Genomic DNA, 27,515 nt, shown 5'->3' with positions numbered 1-27,515 from the left:
AGTAAATAAATATGGTGATGCTCGCTCGGACGGGAAAGGCATTTATTATGTAATAAGAAACGGTTATAGAAGCGAGGATAGGTGATGTAATTGAATTACAGCAACGCGTGTCGGACGCGAATCGCCTGTCTCTCATACACGAAGAAATGAAGAAATGTTCAAAGCGCGAGTCTTTGCAGGTCATCAAAGTCGATTATAGTTGTAAAAATTGGCCATTCTGTTAGTGCGAGCGAGAGAGAGAGAGAGAGAGAGAGAGAGAGAGAGAGAGAGAGAGAGAGAGAGAGAGATATGTGACCGATTCTAATTTAAAAATTAAAAATATATTTTTTATGGAGTTTAGTAACACATTGTCAATCAAATTTAATTTATAACGCATATATAAAAAAATGAGAAAAATTATTAAATCTATAAAAGGTTGAACTATACATGTACTTTCCATTTTTTTTACCTGCAATTACAGTTTTTATGTGCATATGAAGCACACTCTATTCAATGCATAATTACATTTACGACTTATTATCACTTTATCCCGCAGTCCCGTAATCATTGGACGAAGTAATTACGAAAAAAATATTAATAAACTTTTCGAAACTTTGAAATAGAAATGAATTTTTAGAGATAATACAGAGTTAAATAATAAAATTTTATTGCGAAAAATATTACCTCAGCCAGGGTTCGAACCTGGAACCTCCCTCATTCCGTGCGGGCGTCGTACCAATTCGACCACCGAGGCACACCGACCACAGAGTTCTCTCATTATTATTGATTTTATTTGAAGTAAATTTTATTAGCACAGATAATAAAATTTTGTCGTTTTTTAATTTCTCGCATAAAATATCTTAACAGTCGAAATGAAAAATATAAGTGCGTCCAATAATATAATAAGAAAATTGATAATATAACCGTAAAAACATAAGTACAGAGTAAAATCATGTTCGGTAAAACCAGCGCTTTTTCGACGGTCATAAATATCATGAAAAATGTGGTAAACGACAAAGCAACTTTCTACAGACTTGACCTAAATTTTAGCAAAAATATATTCGACTTTCTCAACAACGTTCTAATCGACCTCTATATACATATATAAATACATTTCCGTTATGTAATACTATTCTAACTAAAAACCGCTTGAGAAAAATTAAACGGGCAAAAATGAAATGTCATCCTCCAATTGTGCTTTTACTGTTTTCTACCCTTCTCTTTCTTTATTTTCTCTTACTTCCTCTTTCCAACCCGGAGAAAGATTCTTTAAATAAAAAACGAAACGGGTTTCGTTCTGTTTAACGAGACGAAAAAGTTATCGAAAAATTGAGCACACGAAATATGAATCTCATTCAAAAAGTAGCTCGAACCAACATGATCCATGACCGTGCTAATTATTAATCGTCTCGTGACTTCGAATCAACACGGACAAATATCCGTCTTATTATTTTTGATATTACGTCACCGTGTTCTCGATGAAATTGATGTGTCAATTTTTGCATAACATGAAAAGTAATAAGAACTGGCAATTCTTCTTGACATCATCAAACAGCGACCACCGAAATTCAGTGAAAGTTTCTATTAATCGCTGCAACGCCAGCAACATGGGTCACCTAACCAACTAAAGAAAGAGAGAGAAAGAGAAAGGGAAAGAAAGAGAGAGAGAGAGAGAGAGAGAGAGAGGGAAAGAGCAAGAGAAATAAGGAATACATCGTCACATAAGAATGTAACAAAGACGGAGGCTCCTACCATCGGCGCGCATAACCGCGCGATCCTGAGTTTCCCCGGCTACCAACAGTTCACTGTCACTTTCGAGTCGACAGTCCGGTACGAGGATACGATCGCGCCGGTTCTGCAGCGCGAATGGTCCAGCGGAAATGGCATGCCGAGCGAATTAATACATTGCGGTCTGACCGCGGGCCAAAAACTCGCATCGCCGTCGACATCGTCAAAGACACGAGTTAAATTGCGACGGTATATCAAAACTCAGAGATTAGATTACTTTGCTCTCTCCATTAAGGGCCGGGAAAAAGTGCCTAGTCTAGATTAATGAAACGTCGAATCAAACAGCGGGCTGGAATGTGGTAGCAGCAGGAGAAACCGCAAGTTAGAAAGAGGAAATCGAGGAAAAGAGAGGCGGACGAAAAGAAGAGAGGTGGGAAGAGAAGCAGAAAAACCAGCTTGGAGGTCGTCCGGAGAAGTGCACAGCAAAGGATAGCGGGAGAAGTTACACAGTAAAAGGAATGAAGTATCCGAGTGCAGGAATTACTTGAAGAGATTGAAGACGCAGTTCGCATTCAAATGTTTGCAGGATCAGAACTTCGGAACGTCGTAAGTCAGCTGTACGTTAAAAATAGAAGAAGAGTTGACTGAACCGAAAGGAGATCGCGAAGTAGGTGACGAATCGCGAGAATCGTCCAAGTCTATTGCATAAACAACGAGAAGAGAATCTAACTCATATATATATTACGTGTGTGTATCAGAAAAGGAAAAAGGAGGCCAGCAAGAAGGCTAAGCAAAAGATTTGCCTGCAGAAAATGGAGCATAAGGAATAAGAAGAAGAAGAAGAGGGAGAAGAGGAGATCGAGCAAGTTTAAAATATACAAATCTGGGACATGTGATTGACAGAATTTATTAAAAAGAAACAGATTAAAAAGTGTAATTTATGAAGAAAGAAGAAAGAAAAGGAAAGAATTAAATCGGAAATACTTTCTGAAGAAATCAAAGAACGGAATTACGCGACACACTTAATTCCGTGTAAATGCGTGACAGAAACAAAACAGGACAGAAAGCAATTTAGCATAACAAATAATAACGGAATATACTGAGGAAAAAAAAACGAGAAAAGAGAAAATTATTAATGAACTGTTTGCTTAAAGGTTAAACAGTGCTTCTCTCGAATCAAAGATTAGTTTCCTAATTTTCATGTTTGCGTAATTTATACCAGCCATCGTTCACTTCTTACGTAAAATTATAAAAACCTTCATAAAAAAGACACATAAAAAGTGCAGACGAAGCTCGACTGTGATCGCGTGTCGTGCGCAGCGTTACATAAAACGACGTAACTGCCGTCGATCGTGCGGAGGAAAGCCGCTGCTGCGATCGCATAACCGCGGCGTTTAAATCGGAGTGCGAGCGCACGGCGCGTTCAGCGCGAAACACAATCATCGCCGCGCGAATCAAGATCGCGGCAGGATGCCGAAACGCGGAATGGATAAGCCGAGGAAGTCGACGGGGAAAGCGAGGATCATCGCGACCAGATGCGGAATCGCCGAATCACCGCGTCCGACATCATAAATAAGAGATTAAAGGTCGAAAGAACTTTCGCATAATAAGTTACAAACTAATTGGCGAAGTCTGCCCATTGTGTATCTAGATGTTCCCAATGTTCACAGGACGACAATTTTCCGAGAGATCTTGCAGTGGAATCACCGAAGGCCGGTTGGATCGATGCTGGCCAGAAATATTCACAATCAACTATATCTTTCTTTCGGACTATAATTAGTATGCTATATATGATTTAGAAATACAAACAGAAAAGTATTTACAGAAATATCAACGTTGACTTGAATTAATCGTGATTAGTTGTTAAATCCTTGCGCGTAATTGATAGTGCCATGTGATATAAAAAACGATGAGAATTATCTATTCAAAAGTCAGAGTGGAGTTGCGCGACTGGATCAAAGTTGAATAAAACTTACGATTTAATTTCACGATTTCTTTTCCGTGATCTACATTGTGCCAAGAATCGCAACAGTCCTTTTCTAGAAGACTAGAAAAGAAGAAGTAATTTCTAAACAAGAGCGGAAGACGCGCGTCACCTTTATTCTTTCAAAGAACACTTCTTCCATTCTCCGGTCAGCAACATGATGATCTACGTTTCCACCTTGATCTCGACGCTTCTAATCGAGAGCGATAAAGTCGTCCCCAGTCAGGAGAAGTATAATATGGCGACTTTTGTGGTCCTCTTCCTGCTGATCACCATTGAAGTTGTGGTGGTGAAGGTGGTCACCTCCGATACGGAACGGGATGAAGACAGTCACTCGATAAGCGCGGCCGCGGTGTTCTTCGATCGCGAAGATTGAACACGAACGGCCATCAGCCAAATTAGGAATAGTAATATTTAAATTATTTCAATTATTTCGAAAGTGGCACAAGAGAGCGATCCAAACAATTTTGTCAACGCTAATACAACGTTTTTATGGCATATAAAAAGATTTCTCTTTATAAACCGCATATTTATATATGCATTGAAACTTCCGCAAAAAAATTACTTAATTATTTTAAAAACATAATTATATAAAAAAAAAAGAAAGTAAAAGTGCCGGTTTCACACGATAATCAGATCGTGATGATTTGATTATCATGTAACTTGATTAACTGATATTCAATAAGAATTATTCGCCAGTGATGAAATAATAATTCGGTATAGTTAAACGGCCTGACTGGCAAGTTTTATTAGTATATCACGACGTTTCGACCACTAATTTGGGTCCTTTTCAAGTTATTTTAACAATGATGGATCATTGTGCGTCAATTATATAAAATTCGTGGCGGGTCAGAAAAATACGACGGTCTCATGTGAAGGCCGAAAAACTAATGATGATCATTAGTTTTTCGGCCTTCACATGAGACCGTCGTATTTTTCTGACCCGCCACGAATTTTATATAATTGACGCACAATGATCCATCATTGTTAAAATAACTTGAAAAGGACCCAAATTAGTGGTCGAAACGTCGTGATATACTAATAAAACTTGCCAGTCAGGCCGTTTAACTATACCGAATTATTGATTAACTGATTCCACTTAACCGCTTTGAAATAGGTTAAGCAGTGTTGCGCGTTGAAGTAAAAAGATGTAACATCGATTTACGGACATGTTTAACTTCTGCCACTTTCCAAATAAATATAAACCGTTAAATAAGTGTGCGCGATGACTGAAAAAAAAAATAGCTAGAAATGCGGATTATTGTAGCATAAAACCGTACCCATGCTGTACCTATTTATAAGTACTTTCTATTACATTCTCTTTCGTACTGTTTGGCTCGCGCCAATAAGTTTCGATAATATGGGATCTCATGTAGCGATATGTATATATATGGGTGTCTTAGTATTGTCAATTTGGCTTCCCCCCAAACAATATCGACTAAATCTTTCTTCAACAAAAATATTGTTATTTTTGATGACGCGTTATTGATAAACTAAAATTTTTATTAATAAAGTTGTAACTGATGTAAACAAGAAAATTATATCCTTTGATTATAATTCATAGATCAATCTCTTTTTCGAAATTATTCAATTTTAATTTAGGACGTGATTACAATTTAAACAGTATATTAATAAAATTTGATGTGTTGTAAAATTTAAAAAAATGTATTTATTAAAAGACTACTTGAACTCCAAATAATTCTCGATTTAAGTTAAATAATAAATAAAAGCGTCCCAGAGTCAAACAACAAGTAGTTTAAATCAATTTAAGAATTAAAAAATTCTTAATTTTTACTATAAAGCAATTATATAGTATTGATACAGTCTTAAGGAATAAAATTTTCGTCCCGTATTCACTTTTGTAGAACACCCTGTACAGTAAATGCGCATTGTGTTAATAGTCGGTGCATGCATATACTGCAAGCGCGGTTACTTTGTACCGTTACGACGTTGTAAATATGTAACAACTGTGTCCTAGAATATATGTACATCGAGTCGATCATTGTGGTTTCATAATATAATAACGTCGAACAATTTTATCACACGTTTTATATGCTTGTTCTTTAATTATTATTTTATTATTGCACATTATGTGATATGAACTTTAATTATATTGTCTTCCATCATAAATACTCACATAAAAAATATTTGATGTCAGCGCATTCAAAAATAAATTTAATCAATGATTCGTTTATCCAACTGCTTGCTGATTTATTATTTCTATTGAACTTCTATATTCTATATATTAGATTATTATTCCATCTTAGTATGTAAATGACAAATATATTTTGGCTGTAAATTTTGCGAATATTTTGCGAATAATTTTGCGTCAAATAAATGTATTATTCACAGTTTGTGAGTCGCATATTTTGAGTAAACCCTCCTATTTACATTGAATAATTGGTATATGTTTCATAAATTAAAATTAAATAATATTAAAGTGTATTGATCAAAATTCGACCTCTCTGTATCTCTATATATATATATTTCCGTATAATTTTAATTAAAGAAAATTTTAATTTGCCTCGCAAAAAACAAAGGCGACACTAACATATACGTTTCTTTCATCATCGTGCCAATTTATTATATCAATAGAAATAAAAGAAAGAAAGAAATTTTAATTTTATTTTAATATATAATAATTTCTATGAATTATATATGAATTACATTTAAATGAACAAGCTAAAAAAGCAAAATCAATTCTGAAAAAAGTCAATTGATAAATATTCAGTAACATCCAATTAATTACAAAATTAATTAAAGACCTAAAATTAATAAATAATAACGCGCGTCAGCGATCGATGCACGTGTATATACGCATGATTACGACCATAATTATTTTCCCGGCTCCCTCGATATTTGCATCCTGATTTATGAAAGAAAAAATTTTAGGAAGAATTCGAAGGCGAGGGAAAAACAACGAGTGGTCGTCGATGACGGACGTTGCGCCTGTTGCCTAGCACCGTTTCTAGTCGGCCGCGGCGTGCGCTGCAGCGATTGCGGCGCTAGATCCTGTAGGAAGGCCTGTTCGCGTTGGGACACGTCCGACAATGCCTGGCACTGCATATTCTGCCATCAACAAAGGTTTCCGCAATAATACGCTTTCATACTCCCTTATTATTTATTTTCGAATTGCATCCTCCATCCGTTCGATAAACGAACCATATAATCTTTATCGAGGTCTCTTTAGAGTCCCTATCATTAAGCCTTTAACGTTAAATCTGCACCTATAGTATTAAAGATTTTTCCAAGTTTATCATCAAGTGGTTTTAAATAAAATCGTATTTGGAAGAAATTTAATTTATAATTTCGCAGATCGTGGCTAAAGAGGAATGACAAGTGGTTCGACAATTTCGGCGGCACGGCGAATGAGGAGGAGGAACCGCATGGGTACTTCGGCGCCGTCAAATCGCGCGTCTACGTTGCAGGTAACGCGCGCAAGGAAATAGCGTAGCGGAATTCCTATGACGTTATTCAGCCAAAAAATATTTCTGAGGCTCGCGACAAGGCAACGGTCAGGCGTCACAAGTGTTCCGGAACGTACACGTCCGGCGTGTGCTTTCTTTTTCTAATACGTGATTTTGCACGCGCCGTTTTCTATATCCCCCGATCGGCGAACGTCCGTCCTTGTTGCAAGGCAGAAAAGTCCGCGTAACGGAAGGAGACTTGAACAGTAAGAACGGCTCGCGAAAAGAGTCTCTCACGGTGATGCTCATTGTTCGGTGCGCGCCGGGTGATCCGGCGCCACGTGAATAGTATCAACGCGCTCGATCGGGAAAGAGCGCGAGCGATCTAACGGCGAGGCGGTACGGTCCAGGATTTAGAAAGCGACTTTTCTTCGTCCCGCGACGGACGGGTTGTGTGATTTGACTTGTTGACGTGATGGCAGTGACAACGCGAAGTTTCGAGCGCGGTTCCGCGATATCGAGGAACGAGTGCGCGAAACGTGATGACATTTAAATTAAACGCGGAAGAAACGTGATTCCGTAACTGTGCGGACGTGACAGTCGCAATTTTGTAATCCGCAAACTCAGCACTAACGCAAGTCGGAACGCGCGCATTCGGTAAGAGCAAACGACACATTAATTCATCAATTGTGAATGTTTGTCCTTACTTGGCCCCAATTTTTCAACAAGAAAGCGGCGTTTGAATGGAATCTCCCGCTTTGACTATATCGAAAAGATATACATTTTTAACAATGCTTTCAATTTTTCAGGACATGCGACCGCGATCTCGAACGTGGAGCGGATTCAGGAGGACCGGGAAGAGAGGCGCATGGTGCACGCGGTTCGAAATTTTGTCGAGAAGATAGTCGACGGTCTCGTTGAAAACGTAGACGACACGCCGATCGATCGACTGTACGGGGACTCTGAGTGTAAGCGACCTACCGCGTGTAAATTGCAACTGACATCGCTGCGGTGTTGCATGGTGTAAAATTTTAATCAAAATTGTAATCAAAATTCTAATTAATGTCCATTAATCCAGACGACAGCTTTCTGGAGGAATATCGTCCGCCGTTAATCGCCGCTCTGACTCGATTGGCTACGTGCCTGAAAGCGTCCCTTACGAGTAAGTATCCTATTTGCAACCTGATCTATAATTCAGCTTGACAGGTGTTCTTTCAATTAATTCTTTATCCTGTTGTTGAAACTTTTCAATTTTTTAAATCTTGTTTCCCCTCTCGTTTTTTTTTTATTTTATGACTTATAAAACCAGTCGCTTTAGATGCACTCTCACGTTATTGTACAAGAAAGAATATATATATATATATATATATATATATATATATATATATTTAATTTCGTGCAATATTAAAATCTTGCAGTCTGTATGAATATGTACCATGACCTGTATTTCTACGTGCATTTACATTCCGACCTCGCCGACACGCGTTAATTATTGTCTTCGGTGCTTATTTCACGCTAACACTGCTAAAGAAAATATCTCGATGAGTCTCGCGCAATTTCAACTTCTCGCAGCATATTTATAAATAAAGAGCGTGTTCCTTTTACACGGTGTTTTTTTTTTTAACCAAAAATAATCCAATAATAATTATTGCATTATCTTAAATACAAAAAAAAGTTTATCATATTATTATAAATCACACAAATGCACTATTATTTGCAAACTCGTAGATATGAACAGATTTTTTAAGCTGCAAATGTCTCCACTTTCAATATTTTCATGATATTTTAATTGGAAAAATATAAAGCGAACGTTTAACAAGTTTAATTAAATAATTTAAAAATCATGACTTACATAACTATCACTGCTTGATGATTGAGTGAAGTTCAATTCAATTTTCAAATTAGTTCAAGAAGTATTAATTATTGCATGTGCAATTCGCGGATGAGTCTTGAGATCGACCCGATGTAATATCTTACCACGATGACGTACACCGGTTATTAACTGCCGCCTGCGATAATGCCTTCCCGACGAAGACAATGCGCGCCGCTTCGCTCCACCGGTCGTCATTCTCCAGGCATTTTATCATTATACCCGCGTTCGCGACATCTTGACGGCGCGCGATTACGTAAAAGACACTACCGGCGCTCGTATAATTACCGTAGCGTCCTCATTTGGCTCATTCCACACAATTCTATTTTCCCACGGCAAGCCGATCCCGTTAAAAGTATTCAAACGCAAAAATGAAGATAGTCCTTCCGTCGCAGCGAAAGTGGATTCATTCCGACGAGATCATTATCGACGGGCGTTCGAAAATCGAAGATCTCGACATCGCGAATAGATAAATCTTCTGAGTACGCGAGAAAGTTTTATATACTTACTTTCTTTACGTTTGTTTTACGACACACGTAACATTAAGTATACAATATAATTAATAAAATCAAAGAATTTTATTCAAGTAAAAATTTTTTTGTATTTGTTAAAAAAATTTTTGCTCGAATAAAATTCTTCGATTTTATTAATTCTATTGCATAATGTTACGTGTGTCGTAACAAACGTAAAGAAAGTGAGCATATAATTAAATCGATTTTGTTATTTTGTATGATAGTATAAGGAATATGTATAACGATCGCATTTAGAGATTGGAATTTGCGGAAGTTTCTTGCATAATGCAGCTAAAAATGTCACAATAATAGAAAAAATAATATCTCCTTCGAGAAATAACGTATTATTAGCGGTAAAATATCATATGATATTTTGCCGCTATCTAAATGCGTTATTTAAAAATAACTGATGTGTGATGTATCTTACATTGTTTAGAAAAAAGGGATTTATCTATGACATTTTAAAAAGTTTGAGACACTCTGATATGTGTATACGTAGTTCAGCGAGAACTCGATAGATTGTGCACGCTGTACCGCGACGTCGTGTTCTCTTCAAACCGCATCTGGCCTGCGCACAATCTCGCAAGCGGTATCATATAATCTAATATTTTGAAATATATCAATCAGATAATATAATTCTTTATATCTAATATTGTTTAATACAACACAATTAATTTTGTATTTTGATCAAAGCGATGTAAAAATTTTTCGGATAAATATAAGTATAAATCGGTTTGCACAGATAATTATCTATAAATCAGTCTATTTTTATCGTATTAATAAACATCTTTCCAATATATAATTTTATACTTGAAAACATTTTACATAAATATATAAACGCTTAATTATATATTAACTACAAACTAAAACACTGTTCCGCCGCTTTCACGAACCTTCACTCCGGTTTGAAAGGCATCATATCGAATATGGCCTTTGAAGAAAAAGACTAGTCTTCAAAAGTCTACCTTGTTATAAATCATAAACATATTCCGATAGTTTTTGCGGCCATGCAGTCGCAGAGTCAACAGTCATTTAATGCATGCTTAAAGAAATGAAGAAACAACGTAGAAACTAGATCAAGGAACTAATTCCCATTTAACAACAAATTCTCGATAGCGAAAATTGAAACTCCAGCTTGGACAGCTTAGCTTCGACTTGGCCAAGAAAATTCTTTATTAACTTAATGATAAATTCCCATATTTTGAGACTACTGAAATTTAATATTAATCAGTTAAGAATTAACGTATAGTAGATATTTTCTATCTGCAAGTCTTCGGCTATTCGACAGAAAATTAGATTGCTGCCGAAGTTTCAAGTTAAGTCGCCGAAGTCGAAGCATCAACTTTCGCCATTGGGAATTCGCTGTTAAATGGCGATCAGCAGCTTTCAAGTCCACTTTTTGAGTCGTTCAACTCTTCCTTTCTTCGGTTCTTCGTACTAATGCCAACAACGATGTTGGTCACGAGAGCAATCAAAATATGTTTATAATTCATAACATGTCTAAAGACTTTCAAAGAAAAATCTTTATTTGCTGCATTTTATATTTTAAATTTAAAAGGAAAACGTTTGATACATTGCCTAATTTGTTACAGATATTGGTTACGTTTTAAATAAAAAATTCTGTGAAAACAACAAAATTGCATTTTTTTTTTTTAAACTAATTATTGACTTTTATACATATAAAAAAATTTTCTTGCTGCAAAATTATGTTGGAAAACAATATATATCTTCCCGTTCATTATACTTACTAAGATTTCAGAATTTAACTGATTATGAAACGAGAAATTTTGAGATATCCAATAACTAATTCTTCTGAATCGATATAATTTGTGACAAAAAAGATTCGATCACTGATTGATATATACATGAATGATAACGAGCAGTCAAAAATGCGAACAAATCACAATGAATCTTACAACGTAACGTTTTTTCCTACGAATGAATCATCGTAATTTCTTACGAAGGATAGATTTTTGATTAGCCGATTCGCTAGTCGAAGGAAGCCATGAAGGAAATGACGAATAATTGCAATGTTCTTCGAATAATAATCAAGTCGACGTGCCTAACTCGGTTGAGGAACATATAAATAGCGCCGACGAAGCTGGCTACACATCGCTTACTCATGATTGTCACAAAATGTTTCACATACCCAGTTTTATAAAAAGTCCTTGTAGTTTCGCGATGACTAATTACCTTTATCAAGTACCTTTGCACAGCTCGTGGAGTAAATCTGATAGATAAATCCGTAGGAAAATTCATACATGCAAATGCGCGAAGTAAAAGTATCCAGGCGAGCGCGTTCGCGGATAAGGGAAACGAGTTCCGCGACTCTTCCGCAAATCCAAGTGACATTTACGTAGGCTACGATCAACTAATAGCGCCGGTTAGCCGGCGCCGCGGAATTTACGGAATTAAAATCGCTAATTTGGACTGTCGATGTCGTAACAAAACTTGTATCGATTCCAACTTGCCCCGCGCGCGGTTGAAACGGCACGAGATCGAGTCTCGCGTAACCCGAGCGACTTTTACATCTTGTCGCGCGGTCGAGCGAACTCTCTTCTGGTTCCACCTGAAAGACAGCTGAAAAAGACACCGTTCGCATGACTGAGCCGCGCATGCACGCGATAACGCGCCTTAGACGAGACCACATAACGTGGCGAGCGCGAACGACCGATATCGCTTCAACACATCGCTCCAATTCTCTGGGTAAGTCGTGTGGCTTCGCAAACTTAAGTTCGCGCGGTACGTCGTAGTAATAATTGCAAACTTTCATTGTTGCTAAACCTTTGTCGAAGAAGTTAAAAGTGTAAATAAATATTTTGAAAGAAACAGACATTAAAATTCTATATTTTTCAGAATACCGCGAGTGTCATACGATCAATATTTTAATGTGAAAAGAATATTCGTTGATGATTTTCACATATAAATTCTTAATCCTGAAATATTGCTAATTTTAGAATCATGTTATTATTAGAAATAAGTAAAAACACTTAAGTAAATAATTTTATTAGAAACTAATTAACAAGCCGATGCGTGTTTTTAACTTTTTCCAATTTATTAAATATAAATGCACATATTTTTTTTTTTAGAAAATTCTATTATTATAAAACCATAAAAGACATAATATTTGTTGGGCAAAACGTTTTCTTCATCCGGTACAGTATTCCGGGGATAACATCGACGTGTCAAATTCGAATAAACCGCGGAAGTATTAAAGATTACTACCGGGTGTTAATTTCGAGACTAAACGACTATGATTAGGCGTTAAACGCGCGCGCGCCGCGCGTGCGAATGCGGGCCGCCGTGGTCCCACAAAGCGGGACCCAATCCGGCGGCGCGCGATTATCGTGATAGACGCGCGTTCTCTCGCAAAAGCGACCACCAGGCTCCCCACTATGAGGAAGCCATAGGTCGTACACATCGTGCACAGGTGGACGAGGACGAGCGACGACGACGGCGGCGACGGCGAGACGTGCGTGACGCGTGTCTCAGTCGCGAGCGAGCGTGCGGGCGAGCGGTGCGAGAACGCGCGTGTGAAATTCCGCGCGCGGCGCGCGATTAAAGGACAACCGCGAAATAGAAGGTATAGGATATGCGACGGTAGGAAACAGGGATGCGCGAAACGCGTGAGGAATGTGCCGCGAGAAACAACGTGAGAAGGGAACGGTGAGATATGCCTTTGACAGACGCGTAATAGGGAGAACTTTAACCTCGGATGATTACGATCGTTCGGCTTCGCTCACGAGTGATATAAACATCGGTGACGTTCTGATTAATGAAAATGCTGGCACGAGTTCTAGGAAATAAGTTAATTGACAGAGAATGACATTGTGTGAAATTGAATTTCTAATCCGGGGGAAGAGGGAAAGCACTTTGACATCCTTTCCATTCCTAATAACTTCTCTGGGGAGAGAAAGAGAGAGATAATAGAAAGAGAGGGGAGAAGAGAAACAAACCTATACAACATGTTGAATAGTATAGAATCAATTTAAAATTTCACTCTCTAAAAATCTGCCGATTGCGTAATAAAATTTGAAAAATTCCAAGTATTGAACAATTAACTTCTTTTCATTAATTCGAAATTATTTTATTATTATTATATTATCTAATTATTAAAAAATGTATGTATATATAAAGTTTTAATTAGTTTAATTTAATTCAGAAATGTTCACGAATTTATCTTTGAAGGCCTCAGACATTAAACGTACAATTTTATAGAATGGATTCCTGTTATTTCATTTTCATGCCATTACCTATTTTTTCAAGGTAGATGAAAATAAGAAAACGGTAATTGCGGTGTCTAATATTTAGCGGTCGCGTAATTGTGTTGCATATCGCGCGAAAAGCTCGGGAGAGATAAAATTGATCTCTCCTTGATGATTCGCGAAAAAAATGCGCTCGTAGCTCGCGCGTAGAGTTCTCTCGTTATACTAAAATATCAAGGTCGACACTAATTACGGTGGAGCGATAAGAGGCGATACCAGCCGCGGAAGCAAAAGAAGCACCGATCTTCTCACGTTCGAGAAATCGATTCAAAGACCTTGAAGTCTGGGCATTCACCGCCACTTTTGATCTCGTCTCGCACGCAATTATTCTGATAAATGGCTTTGTTTTTGCACCGCAAACGCAAAACAATCCTTACAACGTTCGAAATGTATACGTCAAGATCAAGTTAAAATAAGAGCATACAATTTGCTGTCTTTTTGCGTTTAGTCTCGATCATTTTCCTCGATTAATTGAGTCTTGTATTTAATATTTCAAGCAAATATATTTTTAATGTTATAAAAAATCTGATAGCTCGAGGAGCAAAGTTATTTCTTTGATTTCTGTCGTTTTTAATATGGAATCTACATGACGTTTGAAAAATATAAATTCTGTTTATTAGTCCAAAGATTCATGCGAGACACATCGCTAATCGAGCGATAAATCACATTATTCAACACAAACTGTCATTTTTTATTTCAGTTTTTTTCTATTTTCTTCTAATTATTTATCGTGATTATGATCGCGTCAGCATTATCAATTATTTTATGGCCAAAAAGATAAAAAAAATTTCTAGAAGTTCTCTTTTTGCTAATTCACGTTCACAAGTTTATTTCATAATTATATAAATTACGTTTTTCTAGAAGACGTTTTTCTACTTGATACATGACTCGTTTAATTAACACGCCTTTACGAAATAAGGTATTTCATTCTTGTCCCTTATACATAAATAATGATATCTAGCGAATAGATTCCAGTAAATGCTATGACACAGAACGAAAGGATTCTCGCGTGTCAAAAAAAAAGAGGACGATCTTATTGAGCTCTCGTTATCGTCACGCGTGACGGTCTTTTATCAACCGCATGACACAACTGAACAAACGAGATACTTTTAAACCGAGAAATGAACATGACAACTTTCGAGCGCTTTCAACGTTGCCCGTCGAAACAATCTTTATGCAAATTACGCAGAAATGTCCAGAATTTACCGACACATATTTTTGAAAGATGCGACGATGCTCCGCCCATCGATTCGTAACACTTATATACACCTGTATCGCGCGTAAAATATTTCACAAGTGCCTATTACTATCTTACGTAAAACTCACGTGTTTCATTTTAAATATTACAGGGAAATATAAGTAAATATTGGCCGTAAAATAAACCGAGCAATCCGTAAATCGGTATACACTAAAGTTGTTGCGTAATACTTCCGTGCAAGGTGCATCTAGTTGATATACGAAATAAAATCATGCACGCGGGAAACATTGAAAAACGTGATATGCTCGATCACGATGTTTGTCATATGTAGCCTTCAACCGCGTCACCTTTAGAAAAAGTAGAAACGTGCTCAGAAGGAATCTTAAAGTTCGAATGTTGACGTCGCCACGGGGGTTCATTACTTCACCATTTGCTATGCAAATGAGAACTTAAAACCCGCTCGTTCGAGGAAAAAAAAGGAAAAAAACTGACGCCATTGCGCGCGTGTACGAATATTTCGTGGAGATTCATCGAAGACGTGTGCATGGGCTATATAAAAACTTGACCCACGAACTCTTCGGTGATTCCATATTCACTCCGGCTTATGATCTTCAATGCATAACGCAATGAACAACATATGTATCATTAAAGTATCATATCTTTAAAGAAAAAAGATTATCGCTATACCACGTGATACCTGATACACGAGAACTTTCAAATGGATGCGAGATCTGTTTTATGGCCTAAAATCGAGAAATATGACGATATTTTTTAAACTATTTATAGAAATAAATAAAAATGCTATCTCGATTACAGAGGTAATAAACGTTAAAATTATCTTCGCGTACAGATACACGATAACTTTGAAATAGATACGAGATCTATTTTATAACTTTCTAAAACTAAGAAACGTAATAAATATTAAAATTTTCTTGACATGTAGATTCTAAATGGATGTGAAATATATTTTATGGTTTTATCTTAAAACCGAAAGATATACGGCAATATCTTTTAAACTATAATCATAAAAATAAAAAGAAATATGCATTTTGATTACATAGGGATAATCAACGTTAAAATTGTCTCTGTGGATTCGCATTCGTGGAATGTGTGGGCTATTTCTTCAGAATTTAGACTATTTTCATTACGAGGAGGAGCATCGCGTCACATTTTTCAAGGGATTAGGGCAAAGCGCAATTTACATTCCGACTTCGAATTAATTCTATAAATTGCGAATTACGTAAGATGAGTCCTAGTTATTCTTATCGAAGGTACTTGTAACGCTCGCGAAGAATGGTGATGTCTATAACGAGTAAATTTCAACCTCGCTGATAAACGTACATACGCATGTGTGATAAGTGTCCGACTTGTCAGTTCTGAACTTTGGCGAGGAAGTGCGAGAGGAAGACGGAAAGAATAGAAAGGAGGGACAGAGTAATCGCATTAGCCGATGATACGATGTGAAAGGTGCAGTTAATGCAACTGCAGTCGGCCGAAGAAATGTTGACGTTGATCGGTGGTCTGATCGTCGCCTATTTCGTCTACGTTCTGATCACAAGGAAAAATGGTAAATATCTGTGCTAATCATCCTTTTCATAAATACGGGTTTAGAAATAGATAAAAAATGAATACACAACACAAAATTAAAAATGTTCGAAAAATGATCGAAATTGAGTCAAATAGAACTAATTGCAATTTTCATCTTAACAAAAAAAAAACAGAATTAACTCTACCCAATCGTTCAATGTTAAAAAGAATTACTCATATATCTGTACGTATATTTCATCCATTTTTGCTATCATATAACATGTTTTATCAACGTTACAATGAAAGTACGTCATACAAGTATACTTTTCGCCACAAATAACTCTGATTTCTTATCTTCTTATCTCTGAACAATCCGACGTAGACGTAGATAAACGAATAACAGCAATGATCATCACTTGTTGCAAAGTAGAGACAGTAATAACCTGACATATAATATTATCACAAGTAATAAATCCAGTATATTATATATTACTATATATATAATATATTGGAAGCTATATATATATATTTAGAGAAAAGCAAGAGACACCTTACTTCTCCATAAATTTTTGTAAATAGAGAAACGCCGCATTTATTCTGTATATTTAATTATTTAATTCTTTATTTTCTATTTTGCTACCAAATAGACAGCAAATGACGAAAATTGCAGGAGAAAGAGATATTTAATATTTACTTCCACATTTTTTTTTCACTCTTCTTCATGTACATCATATTATATTCCTGCACTTTCTCATTCCAACCTGCGTGTTATTTCCACTGAGGCACCTCTGAACGTACAAATTTTTATTTCTCATTCATTGTATATCATCAGTAGTCCCCCCCCCCCCCGAACTTTCGCACGAAACCTCATCTTAAGATCTCCGAGCGCGATCGACCATTTATAACGTCGTGATCGAAGGCGACGGAAGGCGAAAAAGGGGAAATGCCTTGGCGCAACGGTTTTACGACTTCCGTTATCCAGACTTTTAACACGAGATTCTCGCGCGCGCACTGAGGTCCTGAGGTGTCGTCGTACTGAATGAACGTTGAATTTCTCCGACATCAGGAATTAGTTTCCCACGTAAAGCACGCTTGTTACGCCGTCAAACAGAGTTTATCTGTCGAATTATTCGCGTGTAAATGGGAAAGGCATTTATTTGTAAACCAAATTTTCACTTTACAGAGCAACGTTTCGATAGCGCGGTAATTGACGTTGCGTCATAAGAAAGCCGACGCATCGTTGGTGTTCTTAAATTCGATGCTCGTAAAATAAAGCGAACGGTAAATTCCGAAGCCGTTCGCTATATCCTACAATGATTCCCAGCTATAAAGTTAAATCTGCTATTCCTAACGCGAGGAAAAGATACACAGAGTCGACAGCAAGCCGGTAAGATGAAAACTTGTCGGATGGAGAGTTTATGCAGATTCTCGAGCTACATTAAGATTTCTATGTTGCGCTAGCGACTTTGATTTATCGTGTGTCAGTGATGTCGAAGGTTGCGTTGACATCTTTCTTTCCATATAAATCGTACGTTAAATTACATATCACGTGAAGCGATCGAACCGGCCTCCTCGATTTCTTCCAGCCAATCGGTCACAGCGGGAAGACTCGATTATCATGGATTAATTATCCGCAATTATTATTCCTGTACGTCACGCTACCGCGACACGTCGTTTGATTTAATCGTACGAGGAAAGTGAAAGATCGATCGAAGGCCAGTGGCGGTGTTACTGGCTCTATCGCTCCATTAATACTTGTCGAGAGAGAAGACGATTTTGCCCGCTGAAGAAACTTCTTCTACATGCTGGCTAATAATACGACTAATGTTTAAGGCGGCCGGATCGCGCGCACAAAATACCCGTAGCCGGCCTTCACCTTCTACGGCGCGAGATCAAGGCTGGATGTCCTCGACAAGGTAGATCCTCGACTGTATGTATGCAAAAAGTGGTTGTGTGAAACACGAGTGCGAGACACGAGTGTTACACTGAGAAAGAGAAAGAAAGAGAGAGAAGAAAAAAAGAGAGGAGGAACGTTCGCGCACACGCGACGTGTTTATTTGCAAATAGCCCAGTGTTGTGCTTGAGAGTTATTAATCTTCTATATAAGATGTCGCGAACAACACAACACGTATATCTTTTCAATAAAAATTTCCTGCACTATATTTTATTAACTTTTTTTTTAATAAAAGATTATCTCATTTTTTATCTCACAGAAACTTGAATAAGTCATTTAAAAGTTCCAATAATAATCGTTAATACTTATAGAAATAACAGGAACAAAAAATAAAAAACTCTTTTAAATTGATTTTTCAGTTCTCGGGCGAAAACTTGTTAAATTCCCACGAGATAAAATCTGTTTGGAATATATTGACATTGACAAAATATTTTTCTGTTAATTCAAATTTTCAAAATTTATGGAAATATCCTTCTATATAAAGATCAACCAGTTAAAATTCATGCAAGCGATTCATTCAAATTGATAAATAAACATCATGCAGAATCTAAAATTCTAAAAACACACTCAAATAATTTAGAATCCTATCGAATTGAGATCGTTATTAGCGTTGGCTGTCCAGAATCCGATGTGAAAATGTAGACGGAGCAAAAATTGCGGACCTCGCGGAATTTCCCGCGGAAAGAGTTCAGGAGGTCGGTGAATTTCACCTGGCGGCCGCGATCCGCGGCGAACAAGATACGCAAAAGGAGAAGAAAGAGAGAGAGAAAGAGAGAGAGAGAGAGAGAGAGAGAGAGAGAGAGACGGAGGGATGGGATGAAGTCGTGAGAGTCGTCGACGAGAGGAGTGGCCATAAGGATGCATCATCGGCGGCAAGGTCGCGTCGGAGAAATTACGGCGAAGAAGCGGCCGGTATTCACGGCGAGTGCCGGCTGTATCGCCGTTATCTCGCCGTGACTCGATCATGCCGAAGAAAGTGCAGCGTGCTATATATATACCCCGTTTTGCTATAACTGTTCGTAAGGTGCGCTCGATCGTTCGCACGATAGAGTGTCAGACAGTCACTCCGCGGAAACCGCGATCGATCCATGGAGCCGCCAAACGAACGTGAATTAACACGACACTCGGAGACCAGTGGGAGTAAACGATACAAAATAGTTCTAAAAAACCATTAATGTCTTAATCAAACGAGAATTTCGTGTTCTCGAATGAGGTGCCTTTACGTGTGTTCTCTCTTTTGTATTAATAATGAATAAGTATAGTTGATAAGATTAAATTGGAGAAAGCATTATCCGCATCGCTTCGTGGCCGAAGTCTGCGGTTAATTCAACGAAATCGGTGTACAAGCTTTTGATAATTAAAAAGTTCTTAGAGATATTTTAGTTTATAATTACAGAAAAGTTGACGAACGCGAGGAGAGTAAAATATTAAATGTAATATTAAATTAATATATCGAACTTAACGGTACAATTGGCCCCAGAAGTACTTCTATGTCGCATTCGTATAGTAATTGCAGACGTTATGACCAGCAGAAAAAAAAATATATATATATCCTCATCATCGATCACCGCGATGACAATGTCGATCTCTTGACAATTTTCCGACTTAATGTTCTAGACAAACCATCTACGGATCCGCCAGCTATGGCGCACGCGGCGCTCAGAGAGATCGTCGAGCGAGCCGTCGAGGAAGCCCGGAAATTACCAGGATTGAGCGCGTCCGCGAATCCTCCAGAGCATCCTCCAGAAAGACGCGCCGTCGCGGATAATAGTTACGAGGATCTCCTTGCTACCGCGATACTTAACAAGGTTGTTTGTATGCGCCAGACAATTTGAAATCTAAGAAAACGATAGACTACCTCAATTAACTATGAATAACACACAATATATATCTTCAAAATTTTTTTAATAAATAATGTAAAAAATATATTATATTCTAAAACTAATTATAATGAGATAAATTTTTATATTCTTCATATACGTTAAATATTATTTATAATCTGTATCATGTTCGAATCGGCTATACAAAATTAAGATGCGCACTATATGTTTCTTATATTAATTTATTACTAATTAAAAATTCATCGCCGCCGATAAAGCGCTGTACTTAAATTAAATATGACCGAATTTATTATGCGCATTTTAGGTCATCGAAAGATACCAAAGGGAACGGGTTGACGGCAATAGCAACGTTCTGCGCGACACAGATTCGCCTAAAGCGAAATATACCGCAAGTACGTAGGATTTACTTAACGTATTATCGCGCATGAAGTGTGGAAAAGTCATATTTACGAAGATAATGTTCCTTTTTCAGACGAGAACGAGCATGGCCTTGAGGAAGATGCAACGAGTTACGCGTCCGATCGTCTCACGTGCAACGGCGATCACAGCGCGGCGATCAGGCGGAATGAAGATCGTCGGAAACCGGTGTCCTTTACGGTACGGATGCCGATTACGATCGCATTTGCATATTCTCGCAATGCGAAACGTATATAACGCTACCAAGTGCAACGAAAGATAAACGTGAAATTTGCATATCAAATTTAAATTCTTTAACGTAATAGTCAATAATATAATCGCATCTCGTATATGCTCACTAAGGGAGACCGTTTCCTGTTAACAGATGGAAGAAAGGATAGAGGAAGTAACTACGATCACGTCGGACGATGACGAACTTCGAGACAACGACGCCTTGGCATTCGGATGCACCCGGCGCGTACCATTTCCAGAGTATGGGATGGATATCGTTGACCGTGAGTATCTCGACTTTCACTTCAAATATCATTTACATATTTAAAAAGTGTGTGGAATCGTGTCTATGTGTAAAATAGAGTTGCCTCGTACAATACAATAATACTTCAAGATAAAAATTGTTTAACTCATGTGATCGCTCTCAATTTAAGAAGAATATTTCAATACTTGGACAATTGTTTAAATCCTTCTGATATCCTTGTCTTAAAAAAAAATGTTAAAAATAATATAATGTCTCATGACTGTTTCCAGCATAAAACAACCTGTAACTTTATCGCACGCAGAAATTATTCATTCTGAATTTTGTTGTAATAGCTCCACGGAAATTACCTTCGCCATCGCCATCTTCATCGTCGGATTCTTCGGATTTAAATCGCAACGAATATTCACCGGTCAGGACGAAACGTCACGCCGTTGGTCGCACGATAGATATAGTCTCGCCCATCGAGTCCTGGGAGGACAATTGGTTGTTTCAGAAGAAAAAGACTTCCCGGTCGCAGCCGGACGCGGTCGCTATGTTGGTCCCGAGCTCTAACGCGTATTACAAGGCTCTGATCGGCGACCGGGATGCCGAGGACACGTCCGACCTATCCGAATGCTCCTCTACAAAATCTGACGAGGAGATCGAAAAGGAACTGATGGAGGCGATCAACAACGTGATTCCGAGGACCCCCAGGATCTCCGAATGCGACGCGACAAATAATCAGACAAAAAGCAATCAGGAAGGAGCAACCACGGCGCAACAATTCGAAAAGGATGAGGTTGATACCTGCCAAGCGAAAACTGAAAATAACGTGACTATTTCCGAGTGTCGAGGCGGAAAGAATCACGAAGGACTCCTGAAATCGTCGGAAATTTCGGAAAAGAAAATAAACGAACGTAAAGATGATGAAAGCAATCGAAATGAAAGTTTATTTGCGTTGACAACGGTGGCGAAAGAAGGAGACAAAACCAAAGAGAAGCATAAGGATACAGCCGAGCGCGGCGAAAGGACGATTGCGACCGCGGTGGAAAGTTCTGCGCAAAAGGAAGTAAAGGTGCAATCTGAGAAATCGAGTGAGAGGAGCGATCGAGGGGAAAACGTTGCCGACGAAAACGAAGAGCAACGAGAGAGCGAATATACCGAACATTACGACACGGCAATCCAGAGACATTTAGACAGTTTGACGAAAGTCGAGGTTTGCTCTGGAGAGAGCGAGACCATCGATGAAACGAGAAAAACGACGGACGAACAGCCCGGAAAATTGGAGAACAATTCGATCAAAGAACTAAAAAAGTAGGAATCTCGAAATATATTATCTTCTAATACTTTTCCTTTTCAATTATCGATGATTTTATGACTTTAAAGTAAAAGAATAGAATTATAGCTTATGTATTTCAAACTTGTTTTAAATTAAATTTATATATACATGTAAAATATATTCTTTAAATTTATCTTTATCTGTGATTTCTATTCTTTTAGTATGTTTGTAAGGATATATAGTAAATATGAATGAAGCGAAACTCCGCTCAGGTTTCGAAATGAACGCGTAATAAGCGATAATGATAGTTCCAGTTTCCTACGCAACTCGGTATTGCATGAGTTCCGTATCCTGCTGCATAATTCTTTTCATAGTTTCGTCGCAACGCGGTATGCCTCTCTCATAATTCTTTTTCGACTTTATGCAGCGAACGTTCAGAAACCGGAGTCCAATCGTCTTATGCAACGATCGATGAGAATCACGCCGACGTGATGAGTGAAAATGATCCATTAAGCGCCCCTCCACGACCAGGTAACTTTACTCTTGTCTCTCCGCGATAAAAAACTTATACATACGCAATATACATCACGCGCTGAAATTCCTCATATATCTTCGTATTTTTGGGTTTTATAAAAGGACAAAAGAATTCCATTTTACCTTGCTGATGTAAAATTATGTACAAAATAATTTACTAATATTAAATATAAATTTTATATAGAGAGAATAATAAAACATATACATACATACACGAAGAAATGATTATATAATATAATAATATATAATAAAAAATCGAACATGTGTAAGAGGAGTAAAAATTTTATAACTTCAAAAAGTCACATAAAGCGAGTAATGGTATGTTAATTGCATTTGTTTCTTTAAAATATAAAAAACAAAATCTTAATAAATTCTTCTTCAAAAAAAATTTTAATGTCCTGCAATAAAATGCGGGAAGATTCATGAATATAATGAAATATTCATGTATCACGATAAGCATATCGCGGATATGACGGTGAATAAATGTATTGGACAGGCACAATAGCGGAACGCGAGCACAAAAAGTGGGAAAATGCGCCGCCGATCGAAAACAATCCCTACAGCGAAGAGAGCATACGAAAGAGATGCTTGGAGAGACAATATTCGAGAAATTCGGACATGCCAGGGTAAGAGAATCGCATGAGAAATTTCACGAACATCTTATTGTAGCCGCGAAGCTCTTAGCTCTTGATTTTTCATCATTCTGTTTAGAACCCATTATGAGTTAACGAAGCTGAACGAAGTGAATCTGGAGACGCTCCTGACAGCCAGTCGACCGGACATTAAACGGTAACTTTCATTAATTTTTTCGAAATAATATAAGACAATACATTCAAAAAATTAAACAAATTATTTCTCTTAACTTTCTCTCTAAAGTTTTTGGCTAAAGTTTACCTGAAATATTAATTGACTAAAAAAGGCAGAAATATAAAAAAAAGAATCACAAGTGCTGACAATTCTTCAATGTAGAGCTCCGTGACGTTAATGACTCGATTTTTCTGTATAGATTCGGCAGGGATTACTACATCAACCAATCCAAGGTGGCTAGTGGAGAACAGCAGGAACAGGCTAAATCGGCGATGTCCTCGATGTCGAGCAGACCCAGCAGCTCGCTGTCCCAGCGATCGAGCTGCGCCGGCGACGAGCAACACGAACGACAGGTGAGTCATGACGAGCTCGAGCAATTCGAAGCCGCTTCGCTGCGCGGCAGCCTTCTTAGACGATGCTGCCGCGATCCCCGCGCCAGTCCGCACTTCGCGATCAACCCTCTCCTGCATCTGGAGTCCGCGAGCGATCGATCGCGCCACGGTGACGGCGACCGAGCCGAGAATCTCGTAGGAAACGACGTACGAATGATGTACCCCGAGGAAAGGGAAAGCACGAGAGAAGCCGCGAGAGATGATCGAGGATTTAAGAATTCCGTGGAGTCGAATGTAGGAGCTATTTTTGAGAGAGAGGAGGACAATTACGTTCTGGCGGAAAACCTGGAGGTCGGCACGGACTCTCGGAAGTCAGTACCGACAGACTGGAATCAGCCTTGGGACGATCGCGATGGCGAAGAGCCGATAGTACCGCGGTACGACAATCGCGCGGGATCACCAGGCGATGGGGACGATCGCGACCCGGGTGACCACGACTCCGGGATGTGCTCGATCGGCTCTCGCGATTCGGAGAGCAGCGAACGCGATCGCTGGCGACGGTTGTATCGGGTGGCGGATAACGATCGTCCGGGCGATAACGGGAAGATATCGTCGGTCGGTGGCAGGAAGTTCTGGACCACCAGCGGATACAAATACCATACGTTCGGTGGCATCAGATTCCGGCCGAGGAAGACGGAGGAACTCGACGATGATTTCGAGGACGAATCGGCCTCGCTGGAGGATGATCGCGACCCGTTCGACGATCGCAGCCCGGAGTTTGCGAGATTGAAGTTTCAGACCTTCGGCGGAATCAAGAGGAGTAGGAAGATCGACAGCAGAAGGATTCCGTACTACAGGAGGATCCGACTGAGACCGATTCTACCAGAAGCTGCGTCTGTTATTCCCGGCACTGAAGACGGCCGCGATTTCGTCGAAACGGAAAAATCGGCAAACCTCGAACTACATTCTATCGTCAATTCAGGAAGTTGCGATCAGCCGACAAACTTGAATCGTTCTACGAGTTTCGAAGGATTCGCTAGCTTCGAACACTCGACGAGCTCAACTTTTGAGGAAAGCGACTGGCAGTACGAGAAAAACGACGTTACGAATGATCGGTTATCTACGGGATGCGCTCAAATTGGACGCAACAGAAATCGAACGAGTGCTTTCAGAATGAGCTCTATGACGAAACGCAGGAATCTAATTCGTAAGAAGAACATAAATTCACCTTCCGTCTGGTCTTTGCCGAAGGAGAACGATGAGTGGCAGGATGAGATCGATTGTGCCTCCGACGAAATTATAATGAACAAGTTCCTGAAGGATGTCTCGCGAAGACGGAAAGCGTGCGCGTTCAACAATGACAATGTCGCAGCGCGAGGAAAAGGAACAAGACCTGGAAGGCATCGGGAAGTCCTTGAAGACGTTAACAATGGAAAGTTAGGAAAATCGGTAACCAGGAATGTTGAAAGGAATCTAGAAAGCTCGGAGGAATCTCCGAGGCAAGAAGGGAAAGGCGATGATAAGGGACGATGCAAGAAGTTGTATGTGAGAAGTTTGACCGACGTCACGATATGGTGATGATAAGGAGAAAGGCTGACTTAAAAATGGAATAAGAAAAGAATGTACATACACGATGCTAATAATTGTGACATGATTGCTATGAAGTAATGTCGTAAAAGAAATATGAAGTATTTCAACAGAAATAATTTTAGAGATATTTACAGTCATATTATATCTCAAATTCTCTTATCTTATTTCTCTAAAATTCTTATCACGATTTTGATAAGACAAAGTAAGAGATAACGTACTTCAAAATGAATTGATCATTATGGGTATCACTATTGTGTTTCAAATGAAGTGAAGAGGAAACGACATTCTACATATTCTGAGACGACGCGAAACTTATAAATTCAGAATGCGAGCGATAATTGGTGGATTTAGTTAACGGTTAGAGATTCATTAAGAATTATTTGATAATTGTTATATAAATATATAGTTAATGTATTTTTTTTCCGGTGCAATAATGTACCTGAGAGAATGCGAATGTGCATTCGCGCTGCCAATATCGTAACTCCGTGGCCATATTTTTCGAAATAATAGTGCCATGGCGCGATGCGCTAATATTAAGTGTCATATACAGGATTAATGATTGAAAGTCCATATTTATACAACGTTAAGTGGTTTGCAAGTGGCAAATAAATACGGGTGCATAAAAATCTAAAATGTGTATCACGATAATGCTGACCTTCCGCTCCTTAACAGATTTCTGATTAATTATCTGCATTTCGTTACGTTTATTACGCGAGATCGTTCTCAATCCAAAACAAAACGCAGAAAGCAAAACTAATAAATAAATTTTTACATGTAAATTTTTAATAATTGACTTACATAATCAGAATTAATATTTATTATTACTGTTATTTATTACCGTTATTATAATATAAAAAGTACACAAAATGATCTCATCAGAAGGTATTTAAAAAAATATATAATTATTTATTTAATTAGACGATTAATTTGCATGAAAAAAACTTATAATATATTTATATATATTTTCCAGATGATTTTTTTCACGTAAATTATACTTGATTGTTCAATAGAGATTTAAAATTGTCGAAATTCTCGAAGAAGACATTTATCTAACATGGATAATCCTGTACATATTTTATATTGATACGAAGATCTCAACTAATTTAATTGACCAATCAAAAAATTGATCATATTTTCTGCATGAAACTTACAGGTGATGGTTGCTACTTGATATTAATTTCAATTTCTAAAAATTATTGCCCAGGAGTACAACCCATGTGCGAGTCCATTTTAGACTTCATCTTTGACGTCAAATATCAAAAAGTATTTAAACTACATATTATTTATATTATGTTATTAGTGTGTAATAGCTTATTCTTAATTTTTTCATATATCTCGCATATATTTAAAAGAGTAACGCAAGATTTTTAGATTAGATTTTCAATTTTTCAGCATAATGGAAAATGACGACTAGGTATGAACACGAACATATTATTTTTGAAAATTGTATTACAAAAAGAGCTTCATTGTCCTAGAAGTTGTAAATGATAATTATGTATTAAAACGTTAATAAGATAAAATTTAAAATTATTAGATGAGACGATACAAAATGGTTCTGCGTAAATTTCACGCAATTAAAGACATGCCCGTATAAAAACATTTCGAAATTAAGGAAAAGATCGAGTGTGTTAGTATGTAAATTTGTCTTTTGTCTATTTCTCTTAAAGTAAAGGTGTGATATCTTCAATAGACAATTGAAACCGAGTTATTTACTACTCGAAATGCACGCATCACGCTTGTACAAATTGCACAAAGAATCCAATCTAATTAGCATCTACACGTTCTCGATGTATCTCGTGAGATACTGCTCGATTCGCGTTAACACAACGGAATCAAT

General features: G+C 37.9%; 2 protein-coding genes and 1 long non-coding RNA gene across 16 annotated transcripts in view; 2 read left to right on the top strand and 1 right to left on the bottom strand.

The window, feature by feature from the left end:
• The window catches only part of LOC143899187 (choline/ethanolamine transporter flvcr2a), a 52,250-nt gene that overhangs the window by 18,364 nt on the left and 6,371 nt on the right, over nt 1–27,515 (bottom strand). The window lies entirely within an intron of this gene.
• The window catches only part of LOC143899178 (uncharacterized), a 37,203-nt gene that overhangs the window by 5,634 nt on the left and 4,054 nt on the right, over nt 1–27,515 (top strand). For 3 of the 12 annotated variants that reach the window (XM_077409224.1, XM_077409223.1, XM_077409226.1), the window contains 13 exons: nt 6,584–6,775; nt 7,007–7,119; nt 7,908–8,066; nt 8,177–8,260; nt 20,042–20,235; nt 20,570–20,657; nt 20,738–20,862; nt 21,047–21,176; nt 21,490–22,450; nt 22,843–22,946; nt 23,446–23,575; nt 23,661–23,738; nt 23,956–26,304. In XM_077409224.1, the coding sequence (XP_077265350.1) occupies nt 6,584–6,775; nt 7,007–7,119; nt 7,908–8,066; nt 8,177–8,260; nt 20,042–20,235; nt 20,570–20,657; nt 20,738–20,862; nt 21,047–21,176; nt 21,490–22,450; nt 22,843–22,946; nt 23,446–23,575; nt 23,661–23,738; nt 23,956–25,666 (4,069 nt within the window). In that variant the 3' untranslated portion in view covers nt 25,667–26,304. Of the gene's footprint in view, nt 1–6,583; nt 6,776–7,006; nt 7,120–7,907; nt 8,067–8,176; nt 8,261–12,906; nt 13,147–16,199; nt 16,511–20,041; nt 20,236–20,569; nt 20,658–20,737; nt 20,863–21,046; nt 21,177–21,489; nt 22,451–22,842; nt 22,947–23,445; nt 23,576–23,660; nt 23,739–23,955; nt 26,305–27,515 lie in introns of those variants that run through there. The other 9 variants (XM_077409227.1, XM_077409225.1, XM_077409229.1 and 6 more) reach the window with 9 other exon arrangements.
• On the top strand, nt 1,277–6,010 carry LOC143899198 (uncharacterized). Of its 2 annotated transcripts, none has more exons than XR_013257413.1 (2): nt 1,277–3,293; nt 3,378–6,010. It is a non-coding gene; the product is annotated as an uncharacterized LOC143899198 (long non-coding RNA). The 2 variants fall into 2 exon arrangements; XR_013257414.1 differs by having other exon boundaries at nt 3,359–6,010.

This window comes from Temnothorax americanus, unplaced genomic scaffold (assembly GCF_048541705.1).
Source record: "Temnothorax americanus isolate GAGA-0224 unplaced genomic scaffold, ASM4854170v1 Scaffold26, whole genome shotgun sequence".
In the NCBI taxonomy this organism is placed as follows: domain Eukaryota; kingdom Metazoa; phylum Arthropoda; class Insecta; order Hymenoptera; family Formicidae; genus Temnothorax; species Temnothorax americanus.
The sequence above is the reverse complement of the archived record's forward strand: the minus strand, read 5'-3'. Positions and strand labels throughout refer to the sequence as shown.